The sequence below is a fragment of the Equus przewalskii genome, chromosome 1 (genome assembly GCF_037783145.1).
Source record: "Equus przewalskii isolate Varuska chromosome 1, EquPr2, whole genome shotgun sequence".
NCBI classification, from domain to species: domain Eukaryota; kingdom Metazoa; phylum Chordata; class Mammalia; order Perissodactyla; family Equidae; genus Equus; species Equus przewalskii.
Genome location: NC_091831.1, coordinates 23,976,508 through 23,996,940, shown reverse-complemented (window position 1 = coordinate 23,996,940; position 20,433 = coordinate 23,976,508). Strand labels below are relative to the sequence as shown.

Below are 20,433 nucleotides of genomic sequence, written 5' to 3'. Positions count from 1 at the left end.
ATTGCATAAATATTTGCTAAACTCAAAGACTTGTTCAAGACTTTCATACAACAAAAAGGAAAATAACCACATTGGCTGGTTGTAGGATTTATGTGGAGCTAAATAAGGTCCCAGAATTGAAATTTGGGCAATTTTTCTGTCATTTAAACTTCAGCAATGGGACCCAGGATACTTTCTTACCTGCCTCCAGGTGTTCCCTGCATCAGAAGAGACAAACATGCTGATGTCGCTATCTGAGAGTTCAGAGCCAATGTTACCTAGAAAGAGCACACCACCATTAGTGAAGGGAACTCTCTGCAAAAGCTAACAATGGGCTATGCTGGTGTCCGCATTGCCTGAGATGGAGTTAGACTGTAAACAGCTCTGAGCAGGGCTTTTCAGCATACTTGCTTCAGGGTCAATGGTTTAGGTGCCTTTCAAAAATATTTTTAGCTTGCCCATTAAGTTCCAAGCACAGATAGCTAGGTCCTTAAAATAAACACAATTTACAACAGCAAGCAAAGCAGGAAAGCTTCTTACCTGAAGCCACTATGATGCTGGGAGCTGTGTCTCGGCTGGCAATGATCCCTGATGTGTAGGGATTCTCAGAGACCTTAAGGTGAAGGTGCAGTGAGCAATAGGGCTGGGAAGAGGAGAGATGAGTGTTATAAAAGTGCATAGTCTAAACAGTCATTTACAGCCCAGATTTCAGAGCATCTCTCCAAACAACCACCCCTCCCATTCATCCATCCCTCCATGCTCCCATCCATTCACCTATCTTCTCATTCCACAAATACCTGGTGTCCACTCAGTATAAGACAGCTGACAAGTTGGTAATGGAGAGAGCACCTTCATTTTAAGTATGATCTACTGCCTTAATTGCCATTTGGTCATTCAACAAACATTTTAGTATTTTACCTGTAAAACCCTAGGTGTAGTTTATGAAAGAGTTAATTGACCAAAATTTGGTCTCTGCCATTACAGAGTGTATAATTGAAAATCTATTGATTACTATAAAGAGAGAATATTTTAACAGCCATAAGACCAATATAGACAAAATATGAGATTCTAGAGGGTGACAGGACTACGGCCAACTTTGGATCAGGGAAGACTTCCAGGGGAAAATGGTGCCTGAGGCAGAGATGGGTAGGATATGAACTGCCAAGGAGATGTTCACAGGGATAAGGAACATTTCAGGCCTGAGTAATATTAATAACAAAGAAAAGAAGCAGAAGAGTCGAGCTATGAGCAATACAGTACGTAGTCAGGAAAGACTGAGGAGAAGTGGGATATGAAGCCAGGAAAGAAGGTTTGGTCAGGCTGGGAGGGCTTGGAAGAAGTCAGGCGGCATCTCGTAGCCACTCTTCATTTGAGATCCTGGTCTCAGTTGGATAGAAGTTGTATGATGTGTCCTAACATCTACTAGATAATTTACACAGTGTTTCTATCAGGGTATTATCAGATTCAGTATTATTCAATATAAAGGTCATATGTGTAGACAAAGTGTACATAAAATATGTAATAATTTAAATGAAAATTTAAGGGACTTGTTTACTGTGCATAAAAATCTTGATCAAATTCTCTGATTAAGATATCAACAGTTTTCAGAAACAGGATAGTACATCTTATATTAATTTCATTTAAAATAGTTCTTGTACTGAGCTGTCAAAAACTACAAGTTTGTGTCTGGCCTCACATTTCTTTTCATCTCTCAGGAAGATTATTTTCTAGTCTTATCGACTTGAGTTTTTGAAATCACCAATGTATCTCTAATATTACTTTTATTCTGCCTTGTAAGTCTCAGCCAGCAGATATTCAGAGAGTTACAGAGGTACAATGATTAAATTTATATGGGATAGAGTAACTGACAAAATAAAAATGAAAATCAGGAATAAAAGCAGCCAAAATACTGATAAAATAAAACAGTGGATCACAATAGGGTCTTTTCCTCACTCCCAACACATTGAGTAAAGTCTCAAGGAATAATGACAGAACTAAATTATGGGTTTGTATGAAAATTTCATGTAAAGTTTTCAAAAAAGGCGTTTTTACTTTGTAAGATTCGTAAGAATAAAGAAGACAGAACTTAAAGGAAGAAATAGTCAGACCCAAACACTTGGCTGCCTTTGTCCAAGAGGAAGACTAGAATAGGTATTGCTGTATGTTTCAGGGGTCCCAGGACAGCACTGCACAACACTCAGACGGGATGCACCAGAGGTGTCAAACCATTTTTCATGAAAGTTTTCCCGAGAGCTGCAGTCTATCAGGATCTCCCCTTTTCTGATCTACAACAGTTTATTAACCATGCAAAATGCTATATTATCTACTTGAGGAATGTACAGTTTTATCTCCCTAAGAGGAATACTCTAAAAACAAAGAGAAAACATCAACTACTACTTTGTGTCTTCGGTGGAACCTAGCAAAGAATCTAAAAGACAGTCCATAATGCCTTAAATATCAAGCAATACTTTTATGTTAGGACATGAAGGACACTACTTTACTATTTTACTCAGAACCATGGCAGAAGTACATGAGTTTATTTATAAACCACACTATCAGAGTAATGTGAGTATCTCCAGGACATTCCAAGAAGTTCATCACTCCTTGGGGATTATGTGTAGTCATATGGATTTAGTGGAGGGCGTTTTGCACCACCCGATAGAGCAGGACATCCCTGGCCAAGGGAGCACCCAGTTTGCAATCTTGAGCCAGCCACCTGCCACATCGGTCATCACCCAGTGGTCTGGAAGACTGTGAAGCTCATTGCCACCCCATTCAGGCATTATGTAATATAGGGCACTTGTCTACAAAGGAAAGAGGGCATTTTCAATTGGCCATCTCAGCACTGCTCTGTTGCTATGGTTTTCAGAGGCCTGAGATAAATTAACCTGAGAAGAAAAGACACTAGCTCATGCAGTAGCAGCAACATTAGAAATGATCTTTTTGGTGCACTTTTTCTTCCACTCTCACATTTGTAGTACTGGATTGCCCCCAGCTGGTACAAGGAGAATATTCTGTGGCTATTTTTTCTTCCATTTTTTCAAGGAAGTTATATAGTCTACATCAATGTTTGAAGAAAAACAATGTTACACGATTCATCTTCACCTTTTTAACTGAAGCTTTTGTACCTGACCTGTTTTGGATATTTGTGAAAGTCAAGTCACCAAAAATTCATAGAGAGGTTTATTATAATCGTTATCTAGCCACTGCAAACTCCTGGAGGATACAAGACAAGGCTTTCTAATTTTTAGGAACATTTTGCCCCGGCAGCGGGCATCTGTCCACCTCTCTTCCTTCCTGCCTTCTTTCCTTCCGTTAGCAAACGTGTACTGAGTACCTGAGTATCTTTCCAGAGTTATCTCCATCTCAGTACAATCAAAGCACAGCTTGTTCCAAAGGCATTCCTCTATTTTCTATCCCTTTTCACGTTAAGAAAATAGAGAATTACATCCTGAAACCACTGTGACCTAAGAGTGGACTTACAGAGAGTAGAGGGACCAGCATGCATGTTTAGAAGCTGCACTTTGTGCCCTTACTCACACATAGTCACAGGGCTTGGAATGTCATCAACTGGTCAATTTTAGGAGCAACTAGAGCCTTAGTCGTTAATCTTCTCAGGGTCAGGTACAGAGTTTGAGAATCTGAGACAAATTAAGGACTCTTTCCCAAGAAAAAGTGCACAAAGGCAAGTGAACACACTTTTGTATTCAATTTCAGGGAGGTCACAAACTCTTCAAGCCCATTGTGGACCTCTAGGTCCCTATTACTTTTCTTTTGCCTTATTCTTTTCTTTTTTTATTTCAAACAACAAAATCCTTTGGCCGTCACAAATGTTTGAGAAATGTCTGTTGGATTTAATTGATCCATTAAATAGCTATTGTCTTCTTAGCAGTGTGGATGGCCCAAAGAGAATTACTAAATGACAGAACATTCCTCCACCATAATATAAATCAACTTAAACAACTATTAGATTACTTGAAGGTCAACCAGCTACTCATTTTACTTCCTCTCACCCCTCCCCGCTCTCTGTATTAATAGCCTTTAGATCTCATCTTCATGTTACCTTTATCCCTATGGCTCCTAATCTCAGTATTTTGCTGAAAAGCCAGATCAGAACATTCATAAACAATAAGGCAGCAGGTAAATTCCCAAACAATGTCCCCCAAATCCACCCCCACACATATACATTTGTGCTGTTTCTGCGCTGTTTGGCCTCGCTTGGAGCTAGGAATCCATTAGATCTTCAGTAAGGAGTCAATATGAAAGATGAGGGAGACCCCTGGGCCATTTGCTTGGGTATGGGGCATCTAGCTCGGCTCCAATCTAGTACAATGTATAGATTCACAGACAGTGCAAAGGAAGTAGAAAGCAGAGTCAAGAAGCAACTTGGGTAGCTGGCTGCTTAGCTCTAGTAGAAAACTGCCAACTGCATCCACAAAGAAGTCACAACCTCTCTCCATGAAACACTTTGCTTTCCCTAGGGGCCCGAGGATTTGTCACAGACTCAGCTCACAGATCTTGCCTCTTGGGAGCCCAATCCTGAGGCTTTGGAGGCAGGTGGACCATGACCTGTAATACCCCAGCTAATTGTACAATGCAGTCTTCAGAGGAAAGACATCCCAGCTGAGCCCTCCAGGCAATCAATATAAAAGCCCTAAAAATACAGCCCCAAATTACCCTGAATGTCTTATTTCTATAGAACACATTTAACCAGGAACATTCCATTTGGGGCTGTAATTCTGAACTTGTTCCACATTTGTGGCAGCCCTGCTGGAAAATCTCTTTTCTAATCACTAAGCTGTGCTTTTGGTGACACTGTCACTTTCCACGTACTCACAATCTAAAATCACTTTTTATCTCCTCTCTCCCACCAGCTCCCCAGTCTAAAGAAGGTTTTTAACAGTCAGGGTCTCCTGTAGCTCAAAGATGTTCTTTCCTGTTTTGTGCCTTTGGCAGATTTTTATAAAATGATTTTAGTTTCTCCTCCCCACTCCCTTTGTCATTTCCCCTCCTCACCCTGCTGTCTGTTTTCTAAAGCTCAGATTGAAATTACAGTCATGTGCCACATAACGATGTTTAGATCATCGTCGGACTGCATATAGGATGGTGGTCCCATAAGATTAGCACCATATAGCCTAGGTGTATTGTAGGTTGTACTATCTATGTTTCTGTAAAGGCACTCTATGATGTTTGAACAATGACAAAAATCACCTAATGACACATTTATAGGAACATAACCCTGTTGTTAAGTGATGTATGATTGTACATTACACAACATGGTTAATGATGGAGGAAGGCCAAAAGACTCCTGGGTACTATACATCTAGGGATCATTAATTCATCTTTCCTCAACCTTAAGGAGACTACTGATTTTGTCAACTTTTGGGTCAAGTTGAGCCCGTGAGCTTCAGAGATGGATATTATGGCAAATCCTTCAGTGTGGCTATCAGTGGCAAATATAGGCTTTCACAGAATCCAAATGTGGAACACAAACGAAACCCATCAATGGGGCATCCACTTCAAACAGACACAATACCCACAACAACAACACGTGTGTTGAGAAGCTACCATGTGGCGGGTAGGATTCTTGAGCTGGTTCTTTGGAGTGGCTGAAAAAGAGCCACAGTCTCTATGCTCATGGAGCTCCACTTTAGCAAGGGAAGATGGACAAGAAAGTCAACAAATGCACGTGCTGATTTCAGATAATGAGAGCGGTCATGAATAACAAAGGTTGGAACAAGTACAACTTTAGAGAATGCTCAGGAAAGCTCTCTGAGACTAAAGCAAACAAGCAAGGATGTGAACGTCAAGAAAAAGCCAGAGTAGAATGGCATTTTAAGAGCAATAATGGCAAGTGCAGAGTCTAAGACAAGGATAAGCACAGTGAGTTAGTGGTATGGAAAGAAGCACCATCCTTCCCCAGCGCGGCCTGTGTGTAAGGAAGGAAGAAAGAGAGAGGCTGAAGAACAGGCAGGAGAAACAGACAGGTGCCAGACCATATGGGACCTTGAAGGCAATAGTTAGGTGTTTGAATTTTATTCTACCTGAATCAGAAAGTCATTAGAAGGTTTAAGTAAAGGAGGGTAATGATCTGAATTTTTAAAGCTCAAGTTGATCCTATTTCCACAAAATTTTAGAAAAGAGAAATCTAATCTACAGTAAAGGAAAGCAATTAGTGGTTGTCTAGGGCCAAGACTAGGAACACTGACTGCGAAGGTGCACAAAGCAACTTGTTAGGGTGATGAAAATGTCCCATCTTGACTGTGGTGGTGGTTACATGGGCATATACATTTGTCACTATTCATCAAATTATACTTATAAAACAGGTGCTTTTTACATAAATATGTCTTACCCAAATCAAATTGGATTTAAAAAACCAAAGTTCAAATTGGTTGTTGTGTGGAGAAGAGATTGCCTGGGAGACATGGGAGGAGCAGTTAGGAGCCTGTCACTGTAGGGGAAGTGGGAAATGATGGTGGCTTGGATTAGCATGGTCCCAGCGGAGATGAGAAGTAAACTGACAGTATATATCAATATTGGAGGCACAGCAATAAGACCTCCTAACACTGAGCAAGGGCTGGAACAGGGAACACCTCACTAACTACTTTGTGTAAGAGGCATTTCTAATGGTCCATTTATGATGCCAGAGCATCCAGGCAAGCTTCTAGAGGTTATATGGTTAATTCTCTCTCATGACCATTTAATCTCCAAAGTGCACGGTGGGACGGAGGACCACATTAAGGCACTGGTGCATCTCATGCATCTTTGGCTAAATATCATGATGCTCCAACTTGAAATAGCTAAACTAGGAAGGTGGCCTTCTTTTTTAAAATGCTACTGAACTATGCCTTGCATAGAGTGGGTATTCAGTAAATAACTGTTACATTTACTTACTCCGTCACCCACCGGCTTTGTGCACTTACTATAACAACTGGCTTTTTTTTCCCTCTGTAAGTTGCCAGTAATAACGATAGAAGCTGAGTGGGAGGCTGAATTTCAGACTGCTTCCCTGATGCACAGTGACAACGGTGATATCCTCTGCACTAATAAGGTCAAGCTTTGGCTGCTGGCATCTTCTCGAGTAGGAGGGTGACCCACCTACAGTTGTATGAGATGAACCTGCACGGTGACTGTTCAGACTTCTTGGGACAGAAGGATGCAAGCTGAACGTGGATAACATCAAAGTCAGAACTGTATGAAGAGCGTGAACACTGATGTATGTATTTATATATATATGTATATATCCCAAGCCCTTCTTACTAAAATAAGAGTAGGTCTCCCCTCTAGATTTATACACTGCTCTCTCCCTTTTATGAATTTAAATACAACTTCTGAATTGTTTTACAGAAATTAGCACGTAATTATACTTTCTTTTGTAATTAATCTCTTCCCACCCTCCTGCATTCACTCAGTATCTATCCATGTGTCAAGTACAAGGCAGGCACTAGAACTACTAAGGGGAGTGAGACGTGACCCTATAATCTGTCATTTATTAATCTAGTCTCTCTCAAGTAGACTGCAAACTCCTTGAAGGCACGACTCATCTTTGATCCCTCTCTCGGATGCCATCATATAATCAAACATATAAAGAACTTCAGGCTGATCTATTTATTACCCAAATGTTAGACATTAAAAGAAAGCCATACTTCAAAGCAGGCATCAGCAAACTTTTTTTATAGGGTCAGATAATAAATATCCCAGACTTTGTAGACCACACAGTCACTGTCATAACTACTCAGTTCTGCCATTGTGGAGCAAAAGCAGCCATAGACAATATATAAATGAATAAGCATGATTGTTTTCTAATTAAACTTTATTTACAAAAACAAGTGGTGGGCTATATTCACCCCACTCACCAATCCCAGCTTTATAGAATGAGACATAAATGAATGGAACATATAAAGATTACCAATAAGGGTCTAAATGACTGGTTCTTACCCTTTTTTGAGGCATAAACTCCTTTCAAAATATGATTAAATATCTATGCTGGAAAATACACCTACACAATTCTGCATTCAGTTCATCAATTCTACAGCTGAATTTATGTACCATTAGACCTGTAACAGGTTATTCATGGGAAAATAAGAGTGTATATCCCCATCATAGATGGAAATTATCATGTCTTCCTTTAAACTACAATTTGAGGTCCTCATCAGAACTTGGGCCGCAGCTGAAGAACCTTCTAAGTGAGCAAGAAACTTTCTCATGTTCTCTTATCTCTTTGGTCCATCACAAAAGGCAGCGCTGTGACTCTTATACACATTCAGGCTTCACACCCTTCCCTGTCTCCTTTGGTTCAACTGTTGAGCAAGAAGCCCTGCAACCATTTTCATCTGCTTGTTTAGCATCCATTTCCAGCCCTCACCGGGTGGGACATTCTGCCCCAATATGAAGACTCACCAGTAAGCACTGAACCGGGTCTCCCCTTAGATCCGTGTCTGGTGCCTGCAGCAAACGCCAGTCTCTGCCTTTGTTATACGTGATGAAAGTCTTCACTTGGTTGTCAATCTTCTTGTTAGCCAAGAACATTCCCTTTATCCCTGCTACCTGGGAAAAATTGACATGGCTGAAAAATACATCAATTTGAGAATGGATATATTTGTTTACTTAAAAAAAGAAAGCAGACTGTCAAATTCAGCTGTGAGCAATTCTCTTGGAGGAAGGAGAAGGTAAGGATGGAGGAAGAGCGGGTGATGCTTAAGGATGATGACTTCCTGGGCTGTGGGACAGAAAGCAATAGATTAGTGCCCCTTAGGGCATGGGGGCCGTAATGTAAGTTTGATAGAGGCTTCTTATTTCCCTAAGGTAGGTTGGTAGGAGCTTGCATAGCCTAGAGATAAACTCTGGTGCTTTCAGTTCTGCTACTTGGTAATTGATAAATAAATAGGAGATACTTTTATTACATGTTAGGCATGGCACCCACAATCTTAAATATCTCATTTAATCCTGTAACAGTCCTCTTGGGTAAGTATCATTTATTCTTTTTTATAGATGGGAAAACTGAGGCTCATTCAGTAAAGTGACTTGCCTAAGGTCACACAGATAATAAGTGGTGACCTGGGATTTTAACACAGAACTCTCTGGCTTCACAGCCCATTCTTTTAAAGACTATCTAAATCATTGAGCTTTCTACAGCCTTGCGCAATTGAAAGAGGTCAGTTAAAGCTCAGGATCCAATTACTAGTGCTTTTTTTCTTTGTAAAAGATTGCTCTGTTGCGCCACCAAAATACATTGAACAAAAGAGAACAGCTTTTAAACTTAAAGAAGAGTGGTTTCCCTAAAATGTCAAATAATCCCTCCTTCATTCCTATAATACCTTTGTTCCCACTATAAACAGTCCTTATTAATTATTTGGCTGTGAAAATATGACTTCTTTTTCTCTTCTATACGTTAGGAAAGAGGTAACAATTCATAAATTGCCCAAGCTGTGCACTAACAAGTCATTAATTGTGCACTATATTTTTCATGTGTTTAAGAGATTACTAAACACATTCCTACAAATTTTACTCTGCTTGAAATTATGACAATGCAAGAAAACTAGAAGGCAGTGAGAAAAGGGTCTGCAATGTGTTGAATGGTGCATTCTAACACTATGCATAGGTATCTCATTTAATGCTCACAATAACCATGAGATAGTTCTCATTAGCCACATTTTGAGGATGAGGAAACAGAAACAGATTAAGTGGCTCTCTGGAGCACAGATAGGGAGTAAGTGAATAAGTTAGCAAGCATATTTGAACCCATTTAATTTAACTCAGGCCCTTTATATTATAATATAAAAATTTTTAAGCACAAGAGTGAAACATCAGTCTCTGCCAAGTACCAAGCCCTATGTCCAGTAGTTTAGATACAAAACCTCAATATTCACTACAAATCTGCTTAACAGCAATCATCTCAATTCTATGGATGAGGAAACTGAGGTGTAAACAAATTTAATTGCTTAAGATAACAGAGAGTTGGGGTCCACACTCAAATCTGTCTGACTTCCAATGTTCTTTCAACAAATACAGCTGTGAACTTCTCAGTTCAAAAAGGTTGGGTTTCAACCAACAGAATACACACGTTTTGCCTTTGCTTTTGACACACTCCAACCTCATTAGTTTGTACCTGCTGATCTGGCATCTGGGATAATTTAGAGTTGGGCCAACTTCATACTCTTCTGGAACCGCAAGTTTGTTAAGCAAATAAATGGTATAAACGAGTTTCTAGGAGGAATACTTTGAACTACTTAGGAAAACAAGCCTCATTTGGGGCAATCAAGAGCAGCCAGAACAGTTTGTTATGCATTGTCGACCCTCAACAAATGAGGAAGACATCAATTCCAGGAGCACGCTACCTCCCATTGATGGTATGTTAATTACAAATAATATTTAGTTATTCACTATACCAGTTCCATAAGGACTACTCACCAGGGAATCCCATATTGGTTTTGCATATGTTCAAGAGGCTGTTACATATTTAAATAAGACTAAGCTGCCAGTTCTTTAAAAATTAAATTTCATAAGTCAGAATTTTCACAAAGTCATACTTGCCTTCCCTCCATGGCATACCCATATGTGAGAAACGACACTGTCTTAACCATTCAACACTCTAGGAGGTTACAATAAATACAGAAGGAATAAAAATATTACCTATTCGGGTAGTTTCATTGCCCATTTTCCTTCCTGCCCTCTCCCACTTTTGGCAAGTGTGTCAGAGCAGGGTTATGTGTGTTTAGGAGCTGGTTCATTTGATTTGCAGAAGTGGTGACTTTATTGGCCTCCGACTGCTTGGCATTATTAAATGCCACTTGAGCGGAGAGCTGCACTTTGTAATTCATCTCTGGCAGCTTGGCCTTCAGGTTTATCTTGAAGAATAAAAACTTGGCAAAGCAGAGGGAATGTGTGACAACAGGGGATAGAGGTAGAGAGGGTCTGCTTATTTCCTCTGGCGGCCAAGGTGCCCTGTCCGTGAAAATCCCATTTGAGGTGTCATTTTATTTTTTTGCTTCTTTGGCCTGGTCTGTAAAGATAGTCACCCCTGCTGTCAGGTTTTTGCCATTCACTGTTCCTGTCACTCTCAGCCTGAGAAGTCCATCTTTCTGTGTGACTCAGTGCAACCCTATGCCTGGGGAACTTTCCACAAGGGCTCTCTCATGAGGCCTCATCAGATACTTCTCGGCCACCTCTAGTCTCTCACTATAGGAGTTTGGGTAGCAAAGAAGCAGCACTGGTGTCCAAAATGTGGAATTTGTACGGGTGTACACGTGTGTATATGTATGTGCATGTGTGTTTATGCGTGTGTGTAAGGTCTGGGGTTCCAATGAGGATGAGTGGACATGTTTTTGTTCCCAGACAACCTCCCTCTATATCCACAGTATGTGCATATTTCTGGAATGGGGTGGGGCTGTGGGATGGGATAGGGTGGGGAAAAGCAATATTCCCAATGAAGACATGCCTTCGCATAGACACAGAGTTTCCAAGGAAGATCTTCCTATGGGAATGATACGTCCTACTGCTGGAAGTTTGTCTTCCTTCAGGGAAAGACCTCTTACTTTTTCTGCCTTTCTGAATTCTGCACAAAGATCTCTGAGAATGCGGAATGTGTTGAGAAGCTACTTTTCTTTCTTTGCCTTTCATATGGGAGAATTTGATACCGGAAGTCTCAAAGGTAATTTATAATTATTTCTTATTCTCTACTATCATGTAAGCCAAAATATCACTTTGATTAGACTTTAAATATGACATGTTATAGCTCAAAGCTCCAGCCAACACAAAGCCTATCAGCACGTTTACTGTGCCCCAGAATGACAGCCCCAAAGCACTAACTTCCCTTCTCATACTTACTCTCCTTGATCACACAGACTATCCCAACACCTTTGGATAACATCCTGACATGTCTCTACCTATCCATCCCTCAAGGCCCAGCTCAATCAGCCTTTTTCCAGAAACCAGCATCTCTTTTTTATCCTGAACTGTCCCCAACTCTTTTTCTTGGTCTTCCAATTTGTCTCTCATGTAGACAGGACCTACATCTTGGCTCTCAACAACTGTGTAAGCTTCCTACGGGCATGTCGTCTTGAAAACTTCTCTAGTACACCTTACACTTCCCTTACCACCAGTTAATTCACCACAGCTTCTCCTGCCATCTCTCACCCTATGGCCATTCACACTAATACACCTTTTGGATTATCATTCAATCCACCATATTTCTTCATTAAAATGAATAATAGAAAAGTCACTTTGTACAAGAAGTCCTATTTCTGTTTTTAATAAAATAGTAAGAATCCTGCATTAGAAGATATAACAAGAATAACAGTACCCCAAATTTTTTGAGTACTTATGAAGTGTCAGGCACTAAATAAAGGGCTTTGCAAGCGTGAGCACATGAATCTCTCCATGCATGCTAAGTGGTGGAGTCAACGGTATCCTCATTTTACAGATGTGAAAACCAAAGTTTGGATGTGGCCAACCACTTGCCTAAGGTCAGTTCCTGAAGAAGCTCAGAGCTGGACTCCAAATCAGTCTGTAGAGTCCACACTCTAGAGCCCACACACTTAACCATTGGGTTGTACTATTTCTTCAAACTTCTCCTTCATCCTAGAGTATACTGAGAGAAATATAAATGGATATCATACTTGCAGGAAGCTGCCTCTTATTCATTCTTCAGGACATTTACTCAATAGTTGTTCAATAAACATTTTTTGAGCATCTATTATTTACCATGCATTCTTCTAAGCTTTGGGGATGCGGCACCTAGAATGTCCAGGCAACTATACATTGATTTAACTGATTTTGGTTTTTGAAAGTTAGAATGTGCTAAGTGCTGGGACTTAGATTTCTTTGGTGATTTAAAGGAAGAACTCCAGATATCTCCTTTGTTTTTTGATATTTACCTCTAGGGGTTCCTCACCTGTCCCAATCTCTCATGTATTCCATGTGGAGGCTAAGTTGGGAAGACCCTGGCACAGGAGTTTCTGCTTATTTCTGTCTCTGATGCTGATTGGGAGATGATTCCTCCCACCCTCTCTGCCTCAGACTTTAATTGCAAATCCAAAGTGCCAAAATTTGGAGAGAATGAAAAACTCAGTCAACAACTGTAGCAAGAAAGAGAACACAGTCATGACTTCTTTGGGCTTTGGGGATAGGAAATTTTTCTGTCCAAAGGAGAGGGCCCCAGCCAGGAGAGATGCATACACAGCAGGGCCAAGAGTGCCCTTGTAATCAGGGAACCTATTGCCAAAAAAAACCTCTAAGTGTTCCTTCCTTCCCTGGTGCCTTGATCAGTCAGCACTCTCTTCGCAGGGAGAGAGTAGCCTTAAATAATTCTACAATATATTCTATGTCCTGTAATAAATATCTCCTGGATGGGAGAGCATTTTTCTTCCCTATCTCCTATGCTGGATTGTAAAAGGCAGTCTTTCCCCAAGAAATCAAGCTGTAAGCTACATTATCACAACTGTTGAGCTTTTTCTCTTAAAGAGAGGGTACTTATAATAGGCAGAAGACACTATGTGTGTAGCAGGACATGCACTGGTCATTGGTTATATCTTTCATGATGCCCACTGTGGCTCATTCACGTATGCACAAGTCCTGTGCATTCTGAATTTGTCAGGCAGGTTGCTTCACTCCCAATACAACTCTTTCCACTTGGCTGGGGTGAACTGTCATTGTCCATTAAACCAAAGTGCTCTTCATCATCATTAATTAATATTCCCTTCCCAGAGGAGGGATGATATTGTCCAGATCTGTCAGACCCCCTCTCATCATCCACACCAGATGAATACACTAGGAATCACACGTCTCGGACACACTCGTCACATCTCTTTTGCTCTGGCCACCATCAGGCATGCTGTATTCTGTCACCCATCCCACATGATGCCACTGGAACATTTGTGCTATTCAGGAAGAACAGAATTATAGGACACTAGTTTCTAAGATTCTCTTACGCAAACCCATCCACCACACAAAATTGAGAGGCACATGATAACACTGTCTGAATTTAGCTCCAACTGTGGGCTCAGGACTTGGTTCAGAGGGTGGTGAATGGTTCCAGAGCAGTCATCTGCTGATTCTGTTCATGTTGGCTTTTCCTCAGACCCTTTTCTTCTTCCTGTCAGATTTCTTCTGCTAGGTAAAGTCTAGTATTACTCATCCTGCTCTTCAATGTCCTTCTATCTCTATCTTAGGGCTATTACTTGGCCACAGTCAAATAAAGTGCAAATACTGATCTTTCTGGAGACACAAAATGGTTTGTAGTTAAGAGTTTCTGCACTCTAGATTCAGATCCTAATTCTGCCACTTACAAGCTTTGTGATCTTGCAAAAATGATTGTACTCTCTCTGCCACCACTTACTTACGTTTGAAAGGGGAGTGATTATAGTCCCTACATCAAAAAGTTAATATAAGGATTGAATGAGATAATTTAGGAAGGTTCTTTACACAGTACCTGGCACATGATGGCACCCCAAACATTAGCTATTGTTATTATGATCTTTCATCAAGAAAAATCAGTTTCTAGCATTTATGCTTTGTAGCCAACTTTCCCGGTTCACATTTCTTGACTCTTTTGAATGGGAACCATGTTCAATGAGCAATTCATACTGAGAAAATTCTGGTATTTCAATAACTAAACCATGTAACATGTTTCCCCAAGACTATGTCCCCAATATTTCCCTATCTTGTCACATACACACATGTGGTTCTAGAGTAGAGAGAACCACATTTGTCACAAGGTTCCTAGGTGTGTGTGAACAAAATGATTGATTTTAATGAGAACTGTGCTACCTTCTGCATTTCCCACAAAGACTCATCAGCAATATATATCCTCAATACACAGACTCATCATACACTTATATATTATACAGATCGCCTCCGCTAAAATAGCTTAAAGAGCATAGAGATACAGGAACAGCAGGTAATTGACATGCAGAAGCATTCAAGCAAAGAACGCACGTCATCCTCCTCAGTCAACCCCAAATGTGAGCAGACGTGCGCTCCATGTATTCTATCTCTGTCACCCCCCACTTCATCTGGTGCTCATCTCTGCTCTTTATTAATTCATTTATGGATTTTTTTACTTTTCATTTATCGCTAAGTACTCATCATTTGTTGCAATTCTACTGGGAAATTCATGCTGGATGGCTTTCAGCTTCCTGCTAGCCAGAACTGTAAGATTTAAGGAACTTTTGTGCCAGGTTCCGTGTTAGCCAATATTCTTTCTATCTAGGTAATCAGCAGAAATGGCACTGCCGTTCTGATCACATTAATTTCAATTCGAGTTGCTGTGAACTGTCAGGCTAATAAAACAAAGGCTCTTCCCAGGATGCAGAACACCTTTACATAATGCAGTCACACCACTGCTCACAGTGATGATAATGAGAGCCAGCAGTTTCCCTATAGATAGTCAACTGCCAGAGATATAAAGGGGCAACCGAAGGATTAACCAAAAAATGGTTTGCCATGTCCAGAGGTCACCGTTTCCTTTTCTCATTCTGTACCTGTTAGTGATGTTTGAATTCAAAAAACCATTCAAGAAAACAGTTGCAAATAACATGACATTGGAAAGTCATTCCTGTCCAAGCCTGTCGTCTTTTCTATCATCAAGGGACCAATTAAAATGGTCTCCATTTTGGCAGAAAACACAATTTATCCAGGGAAGCTATTCCACATTGACTTGAAAGGAGGAAAGAAGATAAGGAAGGGAAAGATGCAACCTGAAAATCAGCTGCTTTGACTTCATACCAGCCAGATACTCAGAGCGAGATACTTCCATTGAGAGTGCTGGATCAAGGCAAAATAACGCATGGCATTTCAACAAAATACACTTAAAGTTTAAATGTTTATAAGACATTTACAAATGAGGAAAGGAATGTGGCAATTTACACTCGTTTCTAAGAAGACAACTAGTTGGTGTTAAAGAATGTCATATGGCCATGCTAATTGCAATATGGGGAGAGTAGAGACCCAAAAGAGTGGAAATGTGCTGGACATTTAAACAATGTGGGTAGATTTTAAGACTATAAGAATGGAACATTGCATTGGGGCTTAAACTCATTGGAATGTAATATTAATTATGCTACCTATAATTTGTTGAGCATTGCTGTATTTCAAGCACTGATCAGTACTTTAAGAAGATTACCTTATTTAGTCCTCAGAGAAATCCTCTCAAATTGATACCATGGTTATATTCATATTTTAAACAAGGAAACTGAGGTTCAGAAGTTATTGGATTTGTCTCAAGAATACATACATGTGGTATAGCTAGGATTTAAATGCAGGCAGCCTGACTCCAAAATTTATACTCTAAATCACAGTTTTACCCAACATGAATTTGAAACAAAATCACCAGATTATGTAAATGTTTTCCAGAAAACACGTTCAGTTTGAGGCTGAGATATATGATACTATATTTATCTGGAACATGGGCATAAAAGGAAGTGGAAGGAACTTGTGAATGTATAAAAAAGTCTGCAGTGATTTTTTTCTAAATATATACACACAAACTATGTCCTATGCTAGTCTGCCATAATTTCCATTACAAATACTTGGGCTCTAAATTGGGCATACAGTTTGTTAACATGCCTTTCTTTATACATATATACAGAGAAGTTTAGATACTAGAAGTAAAGTCCTAAGAACTCCTAAAGGAGAAGGAATACAGACAACACTAAAAGGAATTACAATGACAGGTTTAAATTTCTTAAGCGAAATTGGTTTCTGTCTTTGACAGACTGGACATAAGTCTCTTGCTTCTCGTTATACAAACAACCTCTTGACTCAGTGAACTTAGACTCAAGCAAACGGTAGCATCATTATGACTGTACCTATTTGAATCAGTTTTAGGATTTTTTTTCAGATAGAATATAAGTATATGATTGCACTTCCAAAATTCTGAATATGTTTTTTAATGGCTCATTAAAACCCATTATAAATCCTTTACAGCACAGGATAAGACTGAGAATGGCTAAAATCCATCCCCAAATACCAGCTTTCTTTCTACCTAACTGTGCCTTAAATGGCAACTAAAGTGTTGGTGTTTGTTGATGAGGATTTTAGGCTGGTTACTTTTAAAACTGCAGATGAGAAGCAGGCTCCGAGGACTGGAATTTGCTTGCTCTTTGAGAGAGATTTGCATTTGTGAAGGAAGGGGGGATGACCTTGTAGGGACCTGAAATTGGCCACCCCAGGATATGTCTCTTAGGCATCAGGATTGTTTGGGGCTGATTGCTTTTGATAAACTGGGACAGTCAGGGAGGCTCTGGGGAATGGAACTTGCCCTTGTTGGGACACATTTACATTTGTAAGGTAAATCTCTATCTGTAAAAGGTGCCTCGCTCTCTGTACCAGGAAGAAGAAGAAAGATGACCTTGTCCCTAGAAACTCTTAATGGGGAAGGCAAGAACTTAAGTTGGTTGCTGTCTGGCAATCTCACGTAACTGATTTAGGGTGGTGGCTTCTGACCTTTACTTAATCTGATTTGATTCTTGTCTAAAAGTCATGGGATCATCCAATGACCAGACCCCACCTGCACTGATACCATTTTAACATTTTTTTCATGTTCTTTCCTTTGTCTTGTAAAGAGATGACTCATATACCCATGCCTTAAAATTAGCCTTACACTCCATTCATGTTTGCAGCAGAAGTAGCAGCAGCAGCTCTGGCCCGTGGGTCCTGTCCCCACGCACCAGCTCTGCCTGCCCATGGGTCCTGTCCCCATGCCCGTGGCAGCAGCAGCTCCCCATGCCAGCAGCAGCTCTGACTGCCCATGGGTCCCGTCCCCATGGCAACAGTGGCGGGGGCAGCAGCGGCTCCTCCTGCCCGTGGGCCCTGTCCCCACGCAGCAGCCTGACTGCCCATGGGTCCTGTCCCCATGATATTCCACAATATTTTCTAGATAGAGGAGCACTGCTGCCAGATCTTGAGAGTCCAAGAAATCTTTCTTTCGACTCCTCGGCTCACCTACTCTGCATCATTTGTCATGAAAGCTAACTGATCCAACATACATGATTTTATTTTGAATCCTGGTCATTTTGAGAAACAAAGAGCCATAGCTCCTTTAGGGAAGAATGGTAAACTCCACTTTTTGTCTCGCCTCCTTCTCCTCATTTAGGAGAGAAAAACCTATCAATCTTATCTCACTCATTGGCCCTCTGAGAGGATGGCAGTTAGGGAGTGGAGGTTATCTAGTTAGAAAGGTCTTCAAGTCCCATAGGAATGTCTTCTGATCCAATACAAAGATGTCATCTTTATTCTTTCTTCAGAGAGAGTGTCCACTACCCCTTTGCTTACACCCTGACACACTGTTGGCCCTTTAAGACAATTTTTCAAATTTCACACTAGGATCACTCTTGTTCAAACCCTTTAATTGTTTGACTGCTTCTCCAGACACTCTGCAAGTCTTCCAACAGTTCATGGACTGTGGACTTGGTCAAAAGTAAATCCCTCCCCCAAAATGATCTATGGATTGCAAATTAACTGATAAAAATAGTCTCCAAACCCCTCCCTCTCTCAAATGGAATGAGGCCATATAAGGAATCAGTAATTAAAATGATCAGGGAAACAGCTCGTGTTGGGCCAATCCATGCACTGCAGTGACTCAGGACTACATATGCCTTGTGACATACCTCATAGAGGTCGATCATGACATTGCCCTCAGGTCCTCTGCTGCTCTGGACATTTTCCAAGGCCAGGGTGAAGTAGACACCACGGGTGTCTGAGATGTAGAGGTTGTATGTGTCATTTTGGTTCCATTCTTGCACTGCTGCAAACACTTGATTCTCATCTGTGCTGATGACGTGCATGTCCTGAGGAAAGACACAAGGAAGTGAAGCAGAAGAGTTTCATTAAGTCAACCTGGACTGCGTGCAGTGTAGCATCTAATGAGGAATACCAGAATAGGCACTTAGGCACTGTAATGGAAGATAGAGATTCTCCTTTTGCATATTTGTGAAATAATAATTAGTTAAGTGTTAATCATATGTTTCCTTTGTCACTTGTGGGGTTATGCAGTAAGGTCATGAGAAAATAGGACAGAGAAATGCTTGGTAGCTGAGTTATAATTTAATTGCCTCATTAGATAATTTGAAGAATACTTTCTCAAATATGTATGACTTTGGAGAATCAGTCATCCTGATACATTTGCCAAGCACAGACAGGGTACATGCTCAGAAGTCTTATATGGGGCAAATAGGAGGAAAAGATGAAGAGACAGAGAGAAAATAGACAAGTTCTGCATCTCTCAGTGTGATCTATGGACCAGCATCAGGGGCATCACCTGCAAGCTTATTAGATGCACAAAACCTCAGGCCTCCCTAGTGAATCAAAATCTGCATTTTAATATCCCTCAGTGATTAATATGCACATTAACATTTGAGAAGCACTGTCCTAAGGCTAGGCTCTGAAACCCCAGAGGAAAAATCCCAGGGCACTAATCTCCATGTTAATGAGTGCTCAAGGACTTATCTGCTTATTTAAACTTTGAGCATTTTAGTAGGAAACCTTAAGTAAAAGAGGGAAAAAATAGTCTGCATCATTGACGATGTTTTCAGACTGGTAGTCCTGGAAGATAGAAACAAAGCAAAGGTAATGAGGAGGTAGTGAGCTGATAGCCCTGGGATGGGAATTCCAAATCCTTTCTTCTCCCATTCAGAACTCCAGAGAACTGGATGCTCAGAGATAGTGGCACAGACCAAAGCTTGTAGTCTCAGACCAAGGCTTGCTGTCTTCTGTAGGGGATGCCTGCTCAAATGCTCTTGGTAGCTTTTCACCCTTTGCCCAAGGCAGTAGATATTGGTGTAACTTTCAAAAAGCAAAAGTCAAAACGAAACAAAACAGAATTACACATAAGCACAAAGGTAGAAGAAAAACATGGAAAGATTCTTGGCCTTTGTCTGTTTTAGTACTTAAATCTTCTCAGATGGTTCTACCTAACTTATAACCTAAATTTCTCATTGTAATATAGGCCCATGTTCTCTCAATCAATCAATCAACAACTCAGCTCTGACTCTGCTTTAGACATATGGGAATGAGTCTCTCCCTCCTCTTTAGCCTTGATCATAGTGAACTCATGTGAACAAAGAAGGAACCCTTATCCAAAGGGTTCCATAGCCCTTACCCCTACTCAGGCCTTACATGCCATACTCTAGAGTTTGATAATGTTGTTGTAGAAAGAATCCAGAGGGGGGAAGCCAAAAATAAGACCTGCCCATGAATTCGACGTGATCAATAATGTAAACTAAGGTTTATTTATACTAAACTAAGGTTTAGCATAAAAATTGGCCATGTCTTGTATCTTCCCAATGCCTATTTATGTTTCTTCTTGCAATCGTAGCCTGATGTTCTTTGAAAAGCATGCTCATCTTTCTTAGACAAATTTTCTCCCAATATTCAGTCTTTGCTACTTTCTTCCACTCGCAGCACCAGAAGTGAGCTTGTAAACCTAGCATTCAAAAAATTCAATTTCCCTGATGATAG

At 40.5% G+C, this 20,433-nt stretch overlaps 1 protein-coding gene across 9 annotated transcripts in view; it reads right to left on the bottom strand.

Annotated features, from left to right (window-relative positions):
• The window catches only part of SORCS1 (sortilin related VPS10 domain containing receptor 1), a 476,815-nt gene that overhangs the window by 90,686 nt on the left and 365,696 nt on the right, over positions 1 to 20,433 (bottom strand). For all 9 annotated transcript variants that reach the window (XM_070604587.1, XM_070604487.1, XM_070604417.1 and 6 more), the window contains 4 exons: positions 18,585 to 18,764; positions 8,380 to 8,526; positions 520 to 622; positions 181 to 257 (listed from right to left, as the gene is read on the bottom strand). In XM_070604587.1, coding sequence (XP_070460688.1) covers positions 181 to 257; positions 520 to 622; positions 8,380 to 8,526; positions 18,585 to 18,764 — 507 coding nt within the window. The remainder of the gene's footprint in view (positions 1 to 180; positions 258 to 519; positions 623 to 8,379; positions 8,527 to 18,584; positions 18,765 to 20,433) is intronic.